Below are 19,901 nucleotides of genomic sequence, written 5' to 3' on the forward strand. Positions count from 1 at the left end.
CCATTTTTGTGTGTATGAGCAGAGCGTATGGAGATCTTCTTGTAACACTTTTGTATAGAGGTTGCGCTCCTTCCGGATTTCCAAAGGACAATATCATCAGCATATAGCAGCTTTTGGCATTTTAGCTGAGCCGGTAGGTCATTTATGAAGGCCGTGAAAAGGGCGCATGACAGGACGGAGCCCTGGGGGAGGCCGTGCTCTAGGGTCATTTCCCATGAGACTTCTCCGTACATCCTTGTTCTTATTGTACGCTCTTGTAGGAAGTCTCTAATCCAGTAATATATCCGTCCCCGCACCCCCACGGCTCTTATCTTATGAAGCAAACCAGCCGCCATACTTTATCATATGCTTGTTTTAAGTAAATGAAGACTGCGTATGTGCTTTCGGTTCTTTGGAATCCATCTGCTACGCTCTGCACAAAGATGTTGACTTGGACATTCCAGCCCTGAAACCAGCCTGTTCTGGAGCTATAAGACGGGCACTCTCAAGGTACCAAACCAGACGCTCATTTACCATTTTTTCAGCCATCTTTCCCACACAAGATGTGAGTGAGATGGGCCTGTAGCCCTCAGCATGGAAGCATCTTTTCCCTTTTTTGGTATAGGAATAATGGTGGCACGTTTCCAGGCCCTGGCATTTCGGGGGTGATACCATCCGGCCCGGGAGCCTTTTTAAGCTGGCATTTCCTTATGGCAGCATTAAGCTCGCCTATCGAGAAGGGGGAGTTCATCGTTCCCTCTGCACTTTCGGTCTGTGGTTCCTTTCGGTCTTTTGTTTCATCAGCTTTGCGAGCTTTATCAATGGCTTTGGACATTGGGGACTTCTTGGCAGCTTTGTTGATCTTAGCAAAATATTTGTTCAACAAGGTGGCAATTTTCTTCTTTGATGAAATGGTTACCCCACTGGGTGAAGATAATGGGGTTGCTGTTTTCGTACGCCCAGCATTTTCGAGATTTCTCAGAAGACTCCAATCCTTAGAGCTATCCCTTAGGTTTAACCTTGCACAGGTGTTGGTCCAACGTTCTCGTTTTTCCCTGTTTACAGACGTTTTGACTAGTAGGCTGAGTCTGTTGTATTTCTGCCTGAGTGTTGGATTGTTTGGGTTCTTTTGGACCTTTTTGTATGCCCTTCTCCGAGCCATAATAAGTTTGTTGATTTCAGCAGTACAAAAGTTTTTGAATTTTTTACAAGGGTAAGTTCGAGGAATAAACTTTTTAGCCATGCCCAGGATAGCTGTTGTTATTTGACGGTACAGAAGGTCGACAGAGCTAGACTCTACATGGATTTTTTCAAGGGCATTGTCGACAGCTGTCTCGTATCCTTTCCAATTAGCCTTACTATAGCACCACTTTCGTGGTTCTTTAGTGGTCTTGGTGTTCATTTTAGAAAGAGTGGCAGTCAGTAATATTGGAAGGTGGTCACTACCGATATCGCCTAGTACTTGATAAGTTATGACAGATTCCAAGTTAGCAGAGACTAAAGAAAGATAGTTAACCATTGCTAGCATGCAGAAGAGTAGGAGGAGAGTGTTTATTTTGCAAAAGAAAAAGGTTAGTAGAATTGCACAGGTCATGAACTTTTTTACCAGACTGATCAGTGTCATCATAGCCCCAGGAAGGTGAATGGGCATTTAGATCTCCAGCTATGATAGTGTCTACAGTTATTGTCTCTCTGACATCTAAAGCCAGTTCTTGTTTTGGTGGATTATAAACATTGATGCACTTGAAGCGTCTATTATTTTTCCAAATTTCTAATACCAAAGTGTCTGTCCTCCCCTGACTCAAGTCTGTGGACACTTTCTTGGCGACCAGAGCATTAGCCACCAATGTAACCAGGCCTCGGCAATCCCCACAGGAGCAGCGGAAAACAGAGTACCCGGGTATTGAGACACTTCTTTTTTCACCTATCAGACATTCTTGTAGTAAGGCAACATCCACACACTCTTAGTGGAGCAGGTTAGTTATTTCAAGTATCTTTGGAATAATAAGTCCTCGGACGTTACATTGAAGGACTTTGAAAGTTTTAGCATCAGATTTGGGGATCATGTTGTTTTATCTTTCCACCTAAATTAGTGTGGGGGATACTTACTTTCCCAGTATGAGGTGTTGGTGTTGGGTTAATTTTTTCTGAGACTTTTGGTTTTTTAATTGTAGTGTTTGTTTGGGGGAAAAGGTATGTTATCAGGGTTTGTGTGTTGGGAAGAACGGTAGATCTTTTTTCACAACGTGGCCCGTTCTTCCTATGTACCAAACGTTGCGAGGCGATTAGTAGCACATTTTTCGATGCCAGGCCTAATGCCCTTTACCTGGCCAGCGGAGCCTGTTAGGGTCTGCTCAGACCCGCTTTTCTTTGTAATTTTACTCGACATTGGTATGGGTTCCTCCAGGGGGAGGAGATTTGGGTTGCCTCTTAGAGCGAGCAGTGAAAAACAGTCCAGACATGAACATTGAACTATGTATGAATCGATCGAAAGATCAGTTAATTCAACCACTCGCTCGTATGGGCAGGGTTTAATCCACGAAAGTGACATTAACAGTCTCTAACTTTTTTAATTCCCAACAGACTGTAAATTGATATTTCGATCCCATTTCGCTACCGATTTGTTTTCCTAACGCCAAGACTTCCAGACTTTTGGGATTTTTTAATCTTAACTCAGTCGTGCTAGTGGGACTCAGCATTGTCTTTGTCAAATTGGAGTGAAAACTATTTTCAATAGAATTTTTAGCGGCCCCCGTAAGGGGAAAAAGCCGCTATTAGGTTTGTGCAAAATGTCCGTCTGTCCGTCTGTCCGTCTGTCCGTCTGTCCGTCTGTCCGTCTGTCCGTCTGTCACACTCAGATCTCGAAAACTAGAAGAGATATGAAAAATATTATTTCATCATTAAATCCGGCTTGAAAAGTTTAGGTGCAACGGCTACTTTTGGTTTTCTAAAAGCAAACCGTTTAATTTATAAAATTAATTATGCAAGCGATTTTTTCATAAAAATACACCAATTCTAAAACAATTACGTAAATGTAAGGGAGGCAATGTTACAATATGCTAACAAAGATGGACAATTTTTGTGTATTTTCAGTATCACTAAGTCAAATATATTTTTAAAATGTACAGGAAATGTTTACAACAAATACAAATAATAGTTAAAGACGTTTTTTCTGGTCAACTAGCTGCTAAAATTAAAAGAAAACATTTCTGTTTGTTTATAAAGGCTAATAATGCACTTTGTATGTAAATATCACGCACATTTTTTTAAATGGACTTTTTATGCAGCGATTTTCGTGCAGTAGCGTAACGTCGCAACATGATCAGGTGCTAAACCAATTCCTTAAACTTTTTAAAAAAAAACCGGTTTTTATTTATTTTTTGTTTAGTGCCCCCATCCGAATAAAAGAAGCTTATTTTTGTGCGTTTTGTCTGTTGGTCGGTCTGTCCGTCACGATTAGATTTAAAAAACTAGAACTCTAAAAGCTATTGAAAATCTGATTTACCCTTTAATGTTCCTGCCATAACATCTCAATAGTTTTAAGTATCTAAAATTGATTGTTCCGGATTTTTTTGTGCAAAACTAATCAACGCCAACAAATGTTTGTTTGCTCTTCTAACTTATATTACATTCAATTTCCATGCTTAAACGTTGCAAAAACACATTATCAATAATATGTTGTTCCGTTTTTTATGTAAATAGCATATTAATGCTAAATCATAATTTCTATACTGACTTATATTTCATTAATTGTAAAAATGTTCCGGATATTGTTTTATAAAACATGAATTATGCCTAATGATTGTTTGAAATCGCATAAGGCTTTTAAAAAAAGTAATTTACTAGAATTGATTACTGAAAATTACTTTTTAGACATTTAATTTTCTTGTAAAACATAACATAGAAGTTTTGTAATCGATAAAGAAAGTTCCGGATTTTGTTTCTTACAAATCGTCGCCAGAAAATTCCGAATTTATTTAAAAATCTACTAACGCCAAATAATCGTTTGAACTCCCTCTTCTAATTAATAAACAAATAATCTTCTCATTTACGAAATAATGTTTATACGGATTTTTATGAAAAATATTTTAACTCACTACTCTCTTACAGTACATTTAACTTTCTACCTAAAACATTAAAAAATCTAATTATCGTTAATATTATGTTCCGATTTTTAAGGAAAACAGAATCCAAACACCAAAGTAAGGTATGAAAATCTCTCCACGTGGCTGTAGTACATCTAATTTTTATACGAGACCATCCAAAAAATTTAATTAACGGTATTACATTTATCTGAAATTCTCTTTTTCTTTTACTATTTATACAAACATCCGGAACAATCTATTATATAAACTTTTCAATTGTGTTCATACCTAAAAATTATTGCGATGTTTTGAAACGTAAAATAAAGGTTAATCAATTTTTAATAACTTTTAGTTGTTTTTTTTTTATATCAAGATAACGGACAGACCGACTGACAGACAAAACGCAAAAACAATGTGGCTTTGATCCTTTTTAAATAATATTTATTAGAACTCAGTGCACCAATGTCTATGAACCCTCGTTAAATATCTCGTGTAAATAAAGACATTTTTTTTATGGTACCGGTACTAGCCTATTGTGAGGTAATGGAATTTTTTTTTCTTTGACGTCATATGAAAGGACTCTTTAAATGTAATGTTAAAAGAACGCACTCGGTGCACCAATGTCTATTAACCCTCGAAAAAATTGCTTGTATTAATGAAAACATATTTTAGTCTAACTAAGCCGTGTGACGTAGTGTTTTTTTTTCCTTTGACGTCACATGGAATGAATTCTTTAAATGAAATGCTAAAAGAACGCACTCGGTGCACCAATGTCTATGAACACTCGAGAAATGGCTCGTGTTGATAAAGGTGATTTTTAGTCTAGCTAGGCCTTGTGACGTAGTGTTTTTTTTTTTCCTTTGACGTCATATGGAATGAATTCTTTAAATGAAATGCTAAAAGAACGCACTCGGTGCACCAATGTCTATGAACACTCTATAAAAGGCTCGTAATGATGAAGGCGATTTTTATTCTAGCTAGGCCGTGTGACGTAGTGTTTTTTTTTCCTTTGACGTCATATGGAATGAATTCTTTAAATGAAATGCTTAAAGAACGCACTCGGTGCACCAAAGTCTATGAACACTCGATAAATGGCTCTTATAGATGAAGGCGATTTTTATTCTTGCTAGGCCGTGTGACGTAGTGTTTTTTTTTTCCTCTGACGTTATATGGAATTAATTCTTCAAATGAAATGAAAAAAGAACTCGGTATAGTAATGTTTATTAAGCCTCGTTATGTGACTCGCGTTTAAAAAAGGAATGATATCTTGATTTAGATCTAATCTAGATTTTTTAAACTAGATCTAGATTTTTATTACAGTATATCTAGATCTGGATTTATATTCTAATTAAAATTATTTTAGAGTCTAGATCTAGAATTTCTAGATCTAGTTTAGACTAAAATAGACTAGATTAAGATGTAGAATTTCAATTTCTAAACTTAAAGTGTAAAAAAAAAGTGTAGATTTTCATTTCCAAACGTTTTGATCAATATTGTAATGTTTTAATATACTAAAACTAATCTACTATTTTTTTATTAAATTTAAATTTAAATTTACGGCAAATGAATCTTTGAAACATTATTACTTTTGACCATCGGATGGCTGCCTGGTCGTGCGGTTTGCGCGCTGGACTGTCGTTCAGATTTATGGATGGCCCAGGGTTCAAACCCTGCCCGCTCCCATCCCCCGTCGTCCTGCTGGAGGTTTGGACTAGGAAGTAATTATCTTCAACTCTGAAGGAACATCCGAAACGTGTAAAACATTTTACATCAAAATTAAATCACCTCTTGAATATTATTTGCGAATATGCAGATCCGACAGGGATCCGACTTCGACGGGGGCCGCCTCTGAGTTTGTGTAACACAAACTCTCTTTGTAATCTTGTTATTTCCCAAGTTCATATCAAGTACAGTGCATACAATTGACGATAGTTATTGCTTATAGTAGGTCATTACGAACTAGTTTCTCATGTTTTGAGAGAAGCAGGCAGACAACATGAGTGATTTGAAAGGAAACAAACAACTCCTTCTAAGCTGCACTACTTTCACTTATGCGATGGAATCCAGTTTAAGCCGACAGACGTAAACATTCTTAATCTCTCTCTCTCTCTCTCTCTCTCTCTCTCTCTCTCTCTATCTCTCTCTCTCTCTCTCTTTCTCTCTCTCTCTGTGAGTGTATGTATAAAAGTGAGAGTGTATGTGTTTGTATATAATAGCCCTGCTAACTGACTCACTCATCCCCAACTTGTGAAGGATGAAAAAAAAAGAAACTTTCGTTCTGATACAATGGCTTCACTTTTTCTTTTCTAAAAGCTAATAGTTGAGCTTTTAAAATTAAATATTCAAGCACCACTTTAATGAAAAAAAAGTTTTATAATAGGCCAGGGGTTCTCAGCCTGTGGGTCGTGACCCCCTTGGGGGTCGATTGACAATTTGCCAGGGGTCGCCTAAGACCATCGAAAATATGGATTGTTGTTGTCTATTCTTCTATTGCTGTATGTGTGTGTGTGTGGGGTTGGGGGTCGCGGCAGAGTGGAGGATTGTAAAAAGGGGTCGCCGAGCATAAAAGGTTGAGAACCGCTGTAATAGGCAATTTATCAAGGGTGTCACCAAGAGTACAAAGGATACATCTAGTAAAAGCGGAGATATTAATTTTTAAGTTTCACCACTAATTACATCATGGTTTATGCAGAGGCGTGCCTTTCGTGTACACGCTGGGTTATGTTAATCCCCCAAAAGCCCAAGAGAAGATGTATTGTTTTTAGATAAAAAGCCGCTATTATTTTTGCGTAGTCTGTCTTTAAGTCTGTCCCATTTATATAGAAAATCTAGAAAAAGTATTGTAAAGCATATTTAGGCAAAACTAAAATGTCAGAAATCTCACTACCAATAAAAGGTTGTTCAGTTTGTCTTGAAGTGCAAAACAATGCCGAATGATTGTTTGAAATGTTATTACTTTAGACTTTAGACAATCAAAACAAGTCCACAGTTTCAGTATTTCGTTGTCCATGGTGTCCATGGTGATAACAAAAACTTTTTGTAATCTTGTTGTTGTTGTTGTTGTTTTTTTTTTGTTTTTTTTTTTTTTGGAAATCGATCTTTTCTTCGTTAATTAGTCTGAATGTATTTTCATAAATACAAAATGCAAATGTTTAATAGCATTCAGTGACACTTCATTTCCTATTTTCAAAAATACTGAATAATAAATATTCTTTGGCGTAGAACTCGCAATTAACAGACAATTAGAAAGGTGATATTTCCTTTTGTTTTCCAAAATACATTACAGCTGCAAGAGTTCGTATCTGTGTGCGTACTATGTAAAGAGTGAAAGGGCTAGATCTACATCTCTATATATAATATAGAATCGAAAGCATAGTCAGAAATTGTAAATAGGATTTATTTGAGAAAAAAAAAGGGTGGTGGGGCTTAGGGATTCTAGAATTCACGGGTCAACAATATGTTTGGGGCGGCGTTATTATGTAGCGTTTATCTTCTGGGGTTACATTTAAGTTCTCTTTTCGCCCCTAAGCTTGTCTTTGAATCTCTAATGTTGCTCTAGACAGCTGAATTTGTAAAGGTTCTGAAACTTTCCTTTCGTAAGCTTATAGCCATTGCCATGTGTTCTCGTCTAGGCTAATAATAGGATGATATCTTAGCCGTTTGTTTTTTTCAAACAATTACTGACCAGTGGGGGAGAGGGCACCGAACAGAACATTATTATTAATATAATAGTACGACAATTATGTGACATTTTAAAATTTAATACTTAAACTCTAAGTGCCGCCGTGGCAGGGTGGTAAAGCATTTGGCTTCCTAACCAATGAGTCGAAAGTTCAAATCCGTAAAGACTGGGATTTTTGAATATTGTGATTTTTAGGACGTCCTTGAGTCCTCAGAACTCTACTGGATATTTAACATTAGAAGGGTAAATTAAAGGCGGTTGAGCGTTGTACTGGCCACAAGACACTCTCGTTAACCGCTGGCCATGGAAAAAGATAACTTTGACCTCATCTGCCTTATGAATGGCAAGGTCTGAAGGTGTAATTAAATCCCTTGAACAGTACAACATTCAGAAGTTATTTAAATTACTGAGAGTGTTATGCAAAACAAGTTGAGATTTTACCTTGAGTGGGTCACAACGTTTGTAGTGGAAGAAGGCGTAGATCATCATGCCTAAGCCCAACACAAAGGCTCCATAGATGATGACCAAAAAGCCATTTATCACCATGGTCAGTTTGACCGATGTTATAGATTTAACACCAGATAGTCTCTTCACAGTAGATTGGCTGTAGGCAAAGAACAGCCTGTCAAAGAAATTGAGGTAAATATCTGTAATAAGACAACTCACTATCGCTCAAGGTGATTTCTAAATAAAACTATTTTTCTAAAAAAAAAGGTCTCTAATGTTAACAAAAAATTAAGCAAGAATTTTTCAACAAATATTTCTTAATTCAACGTTCAGCGAAAGTCGTGGAACAAAACTTCTGAAAAAAATATCTAATTAAGACTTCAAATTCTTGTATAAAATGCAACTTGCCAGTTTGATGGGGATATCTCAACTTAATTAAGATTGTACCCAATTAGTTGATTTAACTAGACCTGTCCGGTTCTTGTGAAATCTCAACACTTGCTATGATAGTATGGTAAGTCTAAAGGATATTCTGTAACATTAAAATTATTTGACTCACCAGAATGCTGTGCCACCCAGGACTGTCCCCCACCAAGTGTGACGTTCTCTTGGGTCTGGACTTATTTGATTGAAATCAGTTCGGCCACCAGCCTCAGCCAAGATTAACGCCGAGTTGCCCCCTCCAACAGTAAGTGTGACTGAAAAATCAAGCAACCATTGATTAAGTTCAACCCAATCTTTAGTCATTTGTCATTATACATATATTAAATTAAATCATGGTATATACAAGATCTATATATTACCAACGAAAGCAATACAGTTATAAATACATTTTAGGAACATCAGAGCTGGAATAGGAATAGAGCTGGCGACCCTAAAGCAGTTTGCAGCACCCAGTGCTACACCCTGGCAGAACCTGCGACGACGCTGACCCCAAACTGTATCGGCACTGCTATTCCTTTGGATACAACAGCTGCGTGGAGAGGGGGGAACTGATGTGTGGGCGACATCGTTCCGACCACAACTAATGCCCAGGCATTCATCTTATTTCCACGAGATGATCCATAGTCGCTTCGCGATTGAAGGAGGCCATTATATCAATATCTTATACACAACACAAAAGACAACAGAGAAAAGAGATAGTATATACATACTAGCCGGATATGACCCGTGGCCTGTGGGCCTTACTTTTGGTATTACTGATCTACTGGTTACAAATTAGATATATGTTAAACATGGCGAATGTTCCCTTCACATTATTTTTAAATTTTGAGAAGAAAACAAAAGTAGAGTGTGAAAATGGGTTTACCCAATAAGCCGACTTACTTATATCAAATATAAAATAGTGTGAAAACGGATTGACCCGATTTGTTAAAACGTTTCTTTCTTTAATAGAGATACAATTTTTTACTTTTTTTCCGTAGTGGGATGGTCTTTAAACATACACTAAGGTCTCCGCCATGATGTAAGGAACATTTATGCCAAGTTTTATCAAGATTTGTCTAACGGTTTTGATTTCTATGCGGAACATACTTGCGCCTTATGTTCTGCTTTTATATATATAATTATGTTATATATATCGTATATATATAATTAAAAATTTTGATGAGCAATGAGGAAATAATATTTTTGGTATGTATATTTTATTATTTTCTATATTGTGTTAATTTTTGGTACACATAATTTTGCATTTTTAATTTCACATTTTTGGCTCGGTCTTTTTATTTGTAAAGGTTTCGCTACTAACCTTTTTCACAGGAGTAGACTGACTATATTGTCCGGCGGAGTCTCGCCAAATGGGCCACTTTTAAAGACAGTAAGTTTCGTAGAGAAAAATTGTGTAATATTCATTTATAAAGGGGACCGTCGTGATCTGCCAAGATCTTAACAGTCAGTGGCGTGGCAACCATGTCGCAAAGGGGCTCAACGCGTCAGAGTCCACGATTATTATTGGCTTACGGGGCCTCTCGAAAACGGCTTTTCACCAAACAGCGGATCTAATTTGTTTTATAAGTTTCGTACTTCATTTCAGCAATGAAGATTATTTGTCAGGGATAGGCAGAGGCTAAGGTTCGAGCTCTCTTCCTGTCGACATGCCGCTGGAGCACATAGTACACGACCAGTCGGTACTAATGAAGCTTGGCCTTGACTTAACTAACTTAGGTAACTAACTCATAAGCAGTGGCGTAGCTAGGGTGGGGCGGAGAGGGATTTACATTTTAAAATCCCCCCGGCCCCCACTTGAGGGGTCCCCCAAATCAGTGTCCGAATTTTTATTTTACATTAAATATTTAGCTAATGTCATGTTATCTTGTTATTCATGTTTTATGTAAATTAGTGACCACGTTGCATGTATTCAACACATTAGACCTAAATATTTCTTAAGTACATTATCTCATGTCTTGATGTCGACTGTCAAAATGCAGGTGCCCCTAAAAACTGCCAAGCCCCTACTCCACTTGTGATAAATCTTGCTGATTGACGGATCAAGGTCAATATAAGATTAGATGTGTAGGAATCATAAGAACATGATCAACACGGCGACTCTTGTTATGACAGCCATACGGAGGCTAGAACCAAAGAGATTTGTCTTGTAAAACTGTCCAAATTGATTTTACAGAATTTTAAAATGTACAATTTAAAGTCAGGGTTATAATCAACTTGCTAATAAGTTTGCACATGCGCTGTCATGTAGGTACTCATATAGCTCATGAAAGATGTTCTTTTCACGTTGAAGTTGTAAACAATAAAAGAACATTGTATAGTCATGGCTGCTGATGGAAAACCAAAGACTTAACAGAGTTTCAGTCATTGAAAAACATACATGATTAGATTGACACATGAAATGCATAAAACACAATACTCTTCTTTTTGAAGTAATGATGCATGTAAGAGATAAGATAAGATAAGATATAAAAAAAAAGGTTCTACAAGAAATTGATTGGGACTCAATCATAAAGATTGAGGGATTTTCTAAGGCCTTGAGTGTGGAATGTGGAAATCACATAAATGTTAATGCATACGGAAGAAAGAGTTTCTCACAATGAACCTTTTCAAGTTTAACGCTGAATTCTTATGAAACTATTTCATATCATGGAATCTATAGCTGACGAATTAAAAAAAGTAATGAGTAACAATTCAAGGGTTAAAACTATACGGGAGAGCATTACGATACTTTGCGCAAAATAAAAAAATTAAACAGAAGATATTTTTTTTTGTTGTGGTAGTGAGGGCGGGGGGGGGGTGGAAGCGAGAAATGTTGTTTAGAGCAAAGAATATGTATGCGTGTGGGGGGGGGGGGGAGGTGTTAAAAAAGGGTGTAAAAAAGAGGAGAGTGGGGTTACAAAAAAGAGAAGAAGAGAAGGCAAGTCCAATTCAATGTAACAGAAACTGTAATGCACGAGCTAACAAAAAAAAAAGGAACGTGGGTGTTTCCGGTCAAAAAAGCAATATATAATCTAGGAACAAATAAATAATATACATAGGCTAGGAGCACATAAACAATATATAGCCTAGGAACAAATAAACAATATATAGACTAGGAACAAATAAACAATATATAGATTAGGAACAAATATACAATATATAGACTAGGAACAAATATACAATATATAGACTAGGAACAAATAAACAATATATAGACTAGGAACACATAAACAATATATAGACTAGGAACAAATATACAATATATAGACTAGGAACAAATATACAATATATAGACTAGGAACAAATATACAATATATAGACTAGGAACAAATATACAATATATAGACTAGGAACAAATATACAATATATAGACTAGGAACAAATATACAATATATAGCCTAGGAACAAATATACAATATATAGACTAGGAACAAATATACAATATATAGACTAGGAACAAATATACAATATATAACCAAGGAACAAATAAAATTGTATGGACAATGTAATGAATGTGTTATTTCTATAATTATATCTATAAATCAAACTAAATGTTTTTTACTGCCTACCTACGTTTGGACCACTCTATACGAAGTTATAGAGAGTAGCAGACTTTATCAACTATGTTCCAATTAGGTAACTGTTATGTACCTTTTCCATAGCAGCCCCGCATGACAGGAGCTAGGGTTGTCATAATATAAAGATGTACGAAAATACGAAAAATCGAACAGCGGTGTAAGATTTGGTTCTTCAAATCTTGTGATGATCTGAGTCTTTCAATTACATTGAACAATCACTACTGATTCATAAAACCAAAGCGTCAAAATTTGGGCTTCAAATTGAGGCACCATAACATGATCCTTAAACAGATGGCTTGCAGTTGACTATTTAAATCGAGGCGACATAAAGGATCTAGCCGGTGCCTTGGAATTGAGTTTTCAAATCGAGGCAACATAATCTCCAAACCGATGCTTTAAACCTTCTAATAGAGCCCGACAGACTTCCTTACCTCTTGCAATGAGCACGGAAAAAGCCACAAACATGAGCGAACACAAGAACGCATCAGTCCAGACAAAGCTCTTGAGTCCTCCTATCAGAGTGTAGAAAGTAGCGATTGAACCGACTATGATAATACACAGCGAATAATCCACTCCAGCCCCTACCTGTAGGAGGAAAACGATTTTTTTAACCAAGAGAAAAAAAATATTCGCACACACAATCAAAGCATGAACATAGCATTTATGGTTTGCAATCTAATAACCGGTACAGATGACTGCCTGGTAGTTGGATATCCGCTTCGGACTGTTGACTCGATGCTCCCTAGTTGAAACCCTGCTCGCTATCCATCCCTTGCTGTCCTGCAAGAAGTCTGTGGTAAGACTCGGTGATCTCTAGTTCTGAAAGAAACATCCGAAACAGATCCAACCAAACAAACAACCTTAAACAGATGGCTTGCAGTTGACTATTCAAATCGAGGCGACATAAAGGATCTTCTAATTATTTATTTATTCTAAGTATTTATTTTATAAAGATTAAATTAAGGAAACTGTGAAGTCAGCGACAACATTGTATATATAACTAAAAAATATTCACAAGTCTGCTTTTCAAAGTCTTTTCTTTAGAAACTTTTCCAAATTGTAATTGTACGTTTACATTGGAGGCGAATAATTATGTAGAACTTTAATGACTTCTTCGATGAAGAGCTGTTTCTATTTTCTTCCTGTTGTGCATGTAATCTCGTGTTACTTGATGGACCTATAGTGAGGACTTCTTGAAAGTGTATTCACACATAATGTTTGTAATATTTTGTTTATCTTTATTCTTAATTGGCACAAATACGTTTGAAGCAGCAATGCCTACTCAAGGTACGTTTGAAGCAGCAATGCCTACTCAAGGTACGTTTGAAGCAGCAATGCCTACTCAAGGTACGTTTGAAGCAGCAATGCCTACTCAAGGTACGTTTGAAGCAGCAATGCCTACTCAAGGTACGTTTGAAGCAGCAATGCCTACTCAAGGTACGTTTGAAGCAGCAATGCCTACTCAAGGTACGTTTGAAGCAGCAATGCCTACTCAAGGTACGTTTGAAGCAGCAATGCCTACTCAAGGTACGTTTGAAGCAGCAATGCCTACTCAAGGTACGTTTACATGGTAACATGAAAGTTCGTTAAGGAAGGCAAGGTTTTAAAGTCTGGACTTACTATTCATTTTAAGCCAGCCAGCAAGGCACGTGATCTAGCAACAACTAGTAATCAGTAGCTTAGCAAGGTGTTCGTGGGCCCGGGTTCAAGAATATGAAGGTGGGCCCCCCTATTCCCTACATTAATTATCGGTAAAGATTCTACATTTTTAAAAATGCTTTTCTAAGTTAGTACTACTTTTTAAAAGTATTACTTTCTTTGCACCCAGTTCAGTTTTAACGTCTTGCAAGTAATAGTGTCATGAAACTTGATGCCTGATGAGAATGAATGTGTTTGGTTGTAACAAACAAATGTTTCATCTTTCTAATCAATCAATCAATCAATCTAATTTCACAAATAGTTTGTGTGAGAAATGTTGAACACTTGTGAAATATAGCACAGTTAAACAGTGGAGATCAAATTTCTTAATTTCTTTTCCATCAGTGGTTACATATTCCATAAATAAAAATTACAAGTAGTAAAGTTAAAAACAAGTGTATCGTTGATCTAATTTAACTTTTAGAACTTTGCAAGTGATGGCTCTGCTGAACAAAGTGTCACTGGCGAAGACAGAAATAGCGTATGCATGTATTGAAAATGTTTAAAATAATTTTAAAAAAATAGCTATCGTTAATTAAAAAAAAGTTATATCTTACTGGTGACGATCAACATCCCGACCTACTTCCGCAGCTTTCAATCAAAAATATAATAACACAATGAATGCTAATTAAAATAATATAAGAATTTGAATGAAGTATTGTAATTATCACAGTCAACATCTTTGGTTTTCTATTTTTTAAGTTGTCGTATGGGCCCCTTTTTGTCATGGCCCCAGGTTCATTAAACCCCTTCGCGCCATAGATGCTACGCTACTGAAGTACTTACTTCTACTCTAAGTGCTGGGGCAGCAGGGAGATACCCTTGAATTCAGAAACAAGTCATATTGAAGGCACTTCGTCTGGTAACAAGTACTTACCTCTACTCCAAGAGCTGGGGGCAGCAGGGAGATGCCCATGAATTCAGAAACAAGTCATATTGAAGGCACTTCGTCCAGTAACAAGTACTTACCTCTACTCCAAGAGCTGGGGGCAGCAGGGAGATGCCCATGAAGAACATCATCATGATGACAGTGACCATCACAAAGAACTGCCTGACCAGCAGTGAGTCGTACCGCTTCTCCATGTACTCGAAGACACTGCTGATGCCCAGCGGGTGCAGAAGCGGCACCACGGTGAAGGAGCCGATCAAGAAGGCGATTCCGAATCCGATGTGGTTCACGGCGTACATGCAGCCAAAGACGTAGACGTCAGTGGGCGAGCCCATGAGCGTGACGGCAGACTGAAATAGGTCAAGGGCACATAGAAATGTCTCTTATTTAAAAAACTTTCAAAACAAAAGCTTATACGTCCAGCATAAACATTTGGTAGTCAATTAATACCCCATAAAGTCAGAAGACGTTTAGAACTAATTGTTTCGTTTTAACGGAGCTATACAAATGTGGGATTTTTTAATTTTTTTTTTTTTTAATTTGTACCTTCAAATGGTGAAATTAGAAAATAGCATTTAGTACAGAGACTCCCCCCCCCCCCCAAATGCAACCAATAAACAAATGAACATAAAAATCCCGTAAAATTTTGTAACGCTGTTCACATAGACATAAATATTAACAGAATAAACAGGATTTATGCTCAATTATTTATCAATTATTTATTATTATTAACTATAATTAAAGAAACTTCTGAAACTAATTAGCGTCTATTCCCGTTTCCAGGGCCGCTAAAATGAGAGACCAGGCTTATTATCAAGGTTAAGAGTAAAACTACGACTTGGTTTATACCTGACCAGCAGTGAGCCGTACTGCTTCTCCATGTACTCGAAGACACTGCTGATGCCCAGCGGATGCAGGAGAGGGGAGAAAGGGGAGAAACAAAATTTAAAAGTGGCCTAATGAGAGGATAACACGTTAAATCAAAAGCATGCGCAAAGGGACATTGTCGGTGTATCCGGCGTACAGGAAACGGAAGTATTATGAGATGTGATTTTTAGCGGCCCCCGAAAGCGGAAAAGACGCTATTAGTTTTGTGCGAAATGTCTGTCCGTCTGTCCGTCTGTCCGTCCGTCCCGTTTAGATCTCGTAAACTAGAAGAGATATTGAAAATCCGACTTCACAATATTTTAGACCATTCAAAGTTCTGATGCAACGGCTATTTTTTTTTTCCTGAAAGCGAAAATTCTAATTTTTAAAAATCAATTATGCAAGCAGTTTTTTATAAGAAAAAGCTAATTAGTATGCATTATATGTTACACCTAATTTAAGACGAATAGTAATCTCATAAACATCATTTTCGTGAACATTTTTCTATATAGCGGAAATTTTTTTTTTTTTTTTTTTTGAGAATTCGAAAATGAGATTGAGCCTTTTCAAAGAAATTAACTTATTTAGTTCGAACCGATGGTCCCGGGTTCGAATCCTGGTGAAGACTGGGATTTTCAACTTCTGAGTCTACCCAGCTCTAATGGGTACCTGACATTAGTTGGGGAAAAGCAAAGGCGGTTGGTCGTTGTGCTGGCTACATGACACCCTCGTTAACCGTAGGCCACAACGACAGATGAACTTTACATCATCTGCCCTATAGACCACAAACTAGTTAGGCCAGGTTCACATCTAACTTTATATTCACTTTCACGTATCCTTTGATCTGCGGGACGGTTGGGGCACTACACAAGATCTGTTAACCTTCTTTCTCCATTCTTATCTCTCATTTGTCTTTGATATAATTTCATTCGTATGTTCTTTCTGAAAATATTGAAGCCTACCTGGGTGGACCACTGGTCGTGCGGTTTGCGCGCTGGACTGTCGTTTGGATTTATCGACGATCGAAGGTTCAAACCCTGCCTGCTCCCATCCCCCGTCGTCCTGCGGGAGGTTTGGACTAGGAAGTAAACTATCTTCAACTCTGAAGGATTATCCGAAATATGTAAAACATTTTACTTCGGGGGCCGATTTTGAGTTTGTGTTTCCACACAAACTGTCTTTTGTAACCTTGTTTAAAATATATTATTATACTTTGTGCGCACTTTTGAGCAATGCATAATTGCATCTGTTACTCAACTTACTTAATTATGAAACAAATAGTGAAGAGATCGCAGACACCTGACTATAGTTTATATCAAGTGGGCAATTCCACACAATACTTTAGAGATTCAATATTTAATTTTAAATAGCAGCCTGATAGAAAATAATTTATTTATATATATTGAGAGAAATTCTGAAGAAAAAATTACGATTTTTATGACAGATTTCTATCAGGGCACGAACGACGGACCTGCGTCTAGGCCACAATAACTTTTGTATGGAGTAAAACTACTAATCTACTGAAGCTTATTTGGGCAGGTATGTTGTCCTGTTAGTTGAAAGGGGAGTCTGACAGAGTCGTTTGTTTGTATCGGTTACACATCTCGTCGACTCTTTTATAATTTTGGGTGAAAAGAGTGTAGATGGGTGGGACATAAAGTGGGTCATGTGACAGATGGTAGTGAATAAAAGGTCAGGGCTAGGCTTGACCGCTAGGAATGGAAGGCAATCTGAACAGCAGCGTGAGAACTGAACCTGGTCATTGTGTTGTGACTGGAGATGGCGCAAAGTTTGTCCAAACAATGCAAATATTGTTGTGTTAGGCCGCATCAGAAGTCAACACATTTTAACGCATTGGAATTACATTTCTGGTGAGAGGAATGATAGTTATGCTTTAAACACATAAAGCAAGACTGAAAAATAAACGCACACAACAAGATCAAAGTTAAACACACCCAAACAAGCTCATACACATCCGAACAAACTCAAAGTTAAACACATTTAATCACACTCAAAGTTAAACACATTTAACTAAACTCAAAGTTAAGCACATCCAACCAAACTTAAAGCCAAGTCAAGCTACAATGGTTGAGTACAACTGTATACAGTATGAATTAGATTTGTCAACTGGATTGTATGAATTAGATCTCTCAAATGGATTGTATGAATTAGATCTCTCAACTGGATTGTATGAATTAGATCTCTCAACTGGATTGTATGAATTAGATCTCTCAACTGGATTGTATGAATTAGATCTCTCAACTGGATTGTATGAATTAGATCTGTCAATTGGATTGTATGAATTAGATCTCTCAAACGGATTGTATGAATTAGATCTGTCAATTGGATTGTATGAATTAGATCTCTCAACTGGATTGTATGAATTAGATCTCTCAACTGGATTGTATGAATTAGATCTGTCAACTAGATTGTATGAATTAGATCTCTCAACTGGATTGTATGAATTAAATCTCTCAACTGGATTGTATGAATTAAATCTCTCAACTAGATTGTATGAATTAGATCTCTCAACTGGATTGTATGAATTAGATCTCTCAACTGGATTGTATGAATTAGATCTCTCAACTGGATTGTATGAATTAGATCTCTCAAATGGATTGTATGAATTAGATCTCTCAAATGGATTGTATGAATTAGATCTCTCAAATGGATTGTATGAATTAGATCTCTCAACTGGATTGTATGAATTAGATCTCTCAAATGGATTGTATGAATTAGATCTCTCAAATGGATTGTATGAATTAGATCTCTCAAATGGATTGTATGAATTAGATCTCTCAAATGGATTGTATGAATTAGATCTCTCAACTGGATTGTATGAATTAGATCTCTCAAATGGATTGTATGAATTAGATCTCTCAACTGGATTGTATGAATTAAATCTCTCTACTGGATTGTATGAATTAAATCTCTCAACTGGATTGTATGAATTAAATCTCTCAACTGGATTGTATGAATTAGATCTCTCAACTGGATTGTATGAATTAGATCTCTCAACTGACTTACGTCACCCCAAAAGTTGTTTCCTTCAAGGTTGAGCACTTGGTTGTGAACTTAGGGTCACGAAAGTAAAATCATTTAATACAACAGAGGCGTCTCTAGGGCCAGGTTTCAGCCGGTGCGGTTTGCTAATAGTGTCCCCTCAAAGCTGGTGATATAAAGTATGGTGTAACGTTTAGGAAATTTTAACTGAATAAAACTAATAATAATTAATATGTAGCGTAAAAACGAATCCTGCTAAAGCAAGTTGGAATATCTATTTATTTGTTGTTGTTTTTTGTTTTTATTATTTTTTTTTTATTTGTATGTCTCCCCCTGATGTTTCCACCCTGCTCGGTTCCCAATCTTCACACCTATAGCTGACGCCACTGAATCTTAGTCCTATTAAGTCCTATATACCGCTATCTGACACAAATAGACCATTCAAGTGAAAAACTTCACAAGGCCTTCGAGTTACCAGGAAAAGTTTTTATTTCCCACTGTTTTATCTATAAAGTCGCACAAGGCCGCGAAGACTTCTCTTTCTCATAAAAGTCAATGCTGCTATGTTTGGAGTTCTGTTCTGTCTAGACACATGGAATGACTTGAAGTGCTATTCGCCATTGGGTCTTTTTGACACGAAAAGTTTATCAGCAGCTTTTGTAAACAACGCTTGAATTGAAGGTCACGCAGGCTCGTCCTAAAAGATATAGGTTATTACAAACTCATGTTAGACCACCAAGTAAATGTACAAACTTCTATATAGTCTTGCTTTATGTGTTTAAGTATAACTAACATTCCTTCTTTTACATATGGTAAACAAGTAAAATTTAAGAATACATAAAAATACAAAGATTATCTTAGGGAAGAACTCCACATTCACAGCTATATCTTTTAATAATGAATAATATATTTATTTTATTTTTAAAAAATAGTTAATTACCAATGATTAATTGGATAATTTGTCCATTTTTTAAAAATAATTCAGTTTTTTTTTAGGTAAAATAAATAACTGTGGAACGTTTCAACTTGATCTGAGAATTGGTGAGGAAGAAATAAAGTGTACAATTACCAGGGGAAACAAACCCCCACAAATGTGGCATTATCTCTTAATACTGAAGTATTAATTTCCCGTTTTGGTATGAAATAAACAAATTCATTACCAGTAACAGTAATTAATTGACTAATTTGTTACATTTTGTTTTATTGATTCATGTTTTATTAGTGAGTTGATATAGCCTTTGTAAAAA

General features: G+C 36.6%; 1 protein-coding gene across 5 annotated transcripts in view; it reads right to left on the bottom strand.

The window, feature by feature from the left end:
• LOC106051511 (sodium-coupled monocarboxylate transporter 1-like) overlaps positions 1-19,901 on the bottom strand; it is a 42,480-nt gene that overhangs the window by 13,542 nt on the left and 9,037 nt on the right. For all 5 annotated transcript variants that reach the window (XR_008780216.1, XM_056044449.1, XM_056044433.1 and 2 more), the window contains 4 exons: positions 14,865-15,134; positions 12,629-12,782; positions 8,753-8,891; positions 8,188-8,368 (listed from right to left, as the gene is read on the bottom strand). Coding sequence is in view for 4 of the 5 variants with exons in the window: in XM_056044433.1 (XP_055900408.1) it covers positions 8,188-8,368; positions 8,753-8,891; positions 12,629-12,782; positions 14,865-15,134 (744 nt within the window). In the remaining variant the exon portion in view is untranslated. The remainder of the gene's footprint in view (positions 1-8,187; positions 8,369-8,752; positions 8,892-12,628; positions 12,783-14,864; positions 15,135-19,901) is intronic.

This window comes from Biomphalaria glabrata, chromosome 1 (assembly GCF_947242115.1).
Source record: "Biomphalaria glabrata chromosome 1, xgBioGlab47.1, whole genome shotgun sequence".
NCBI lineage: Eukaryota > Metazoa > Mollusca > Gastropoda > Planorbidae > Biomphalaria > Biomphalaria glabrata.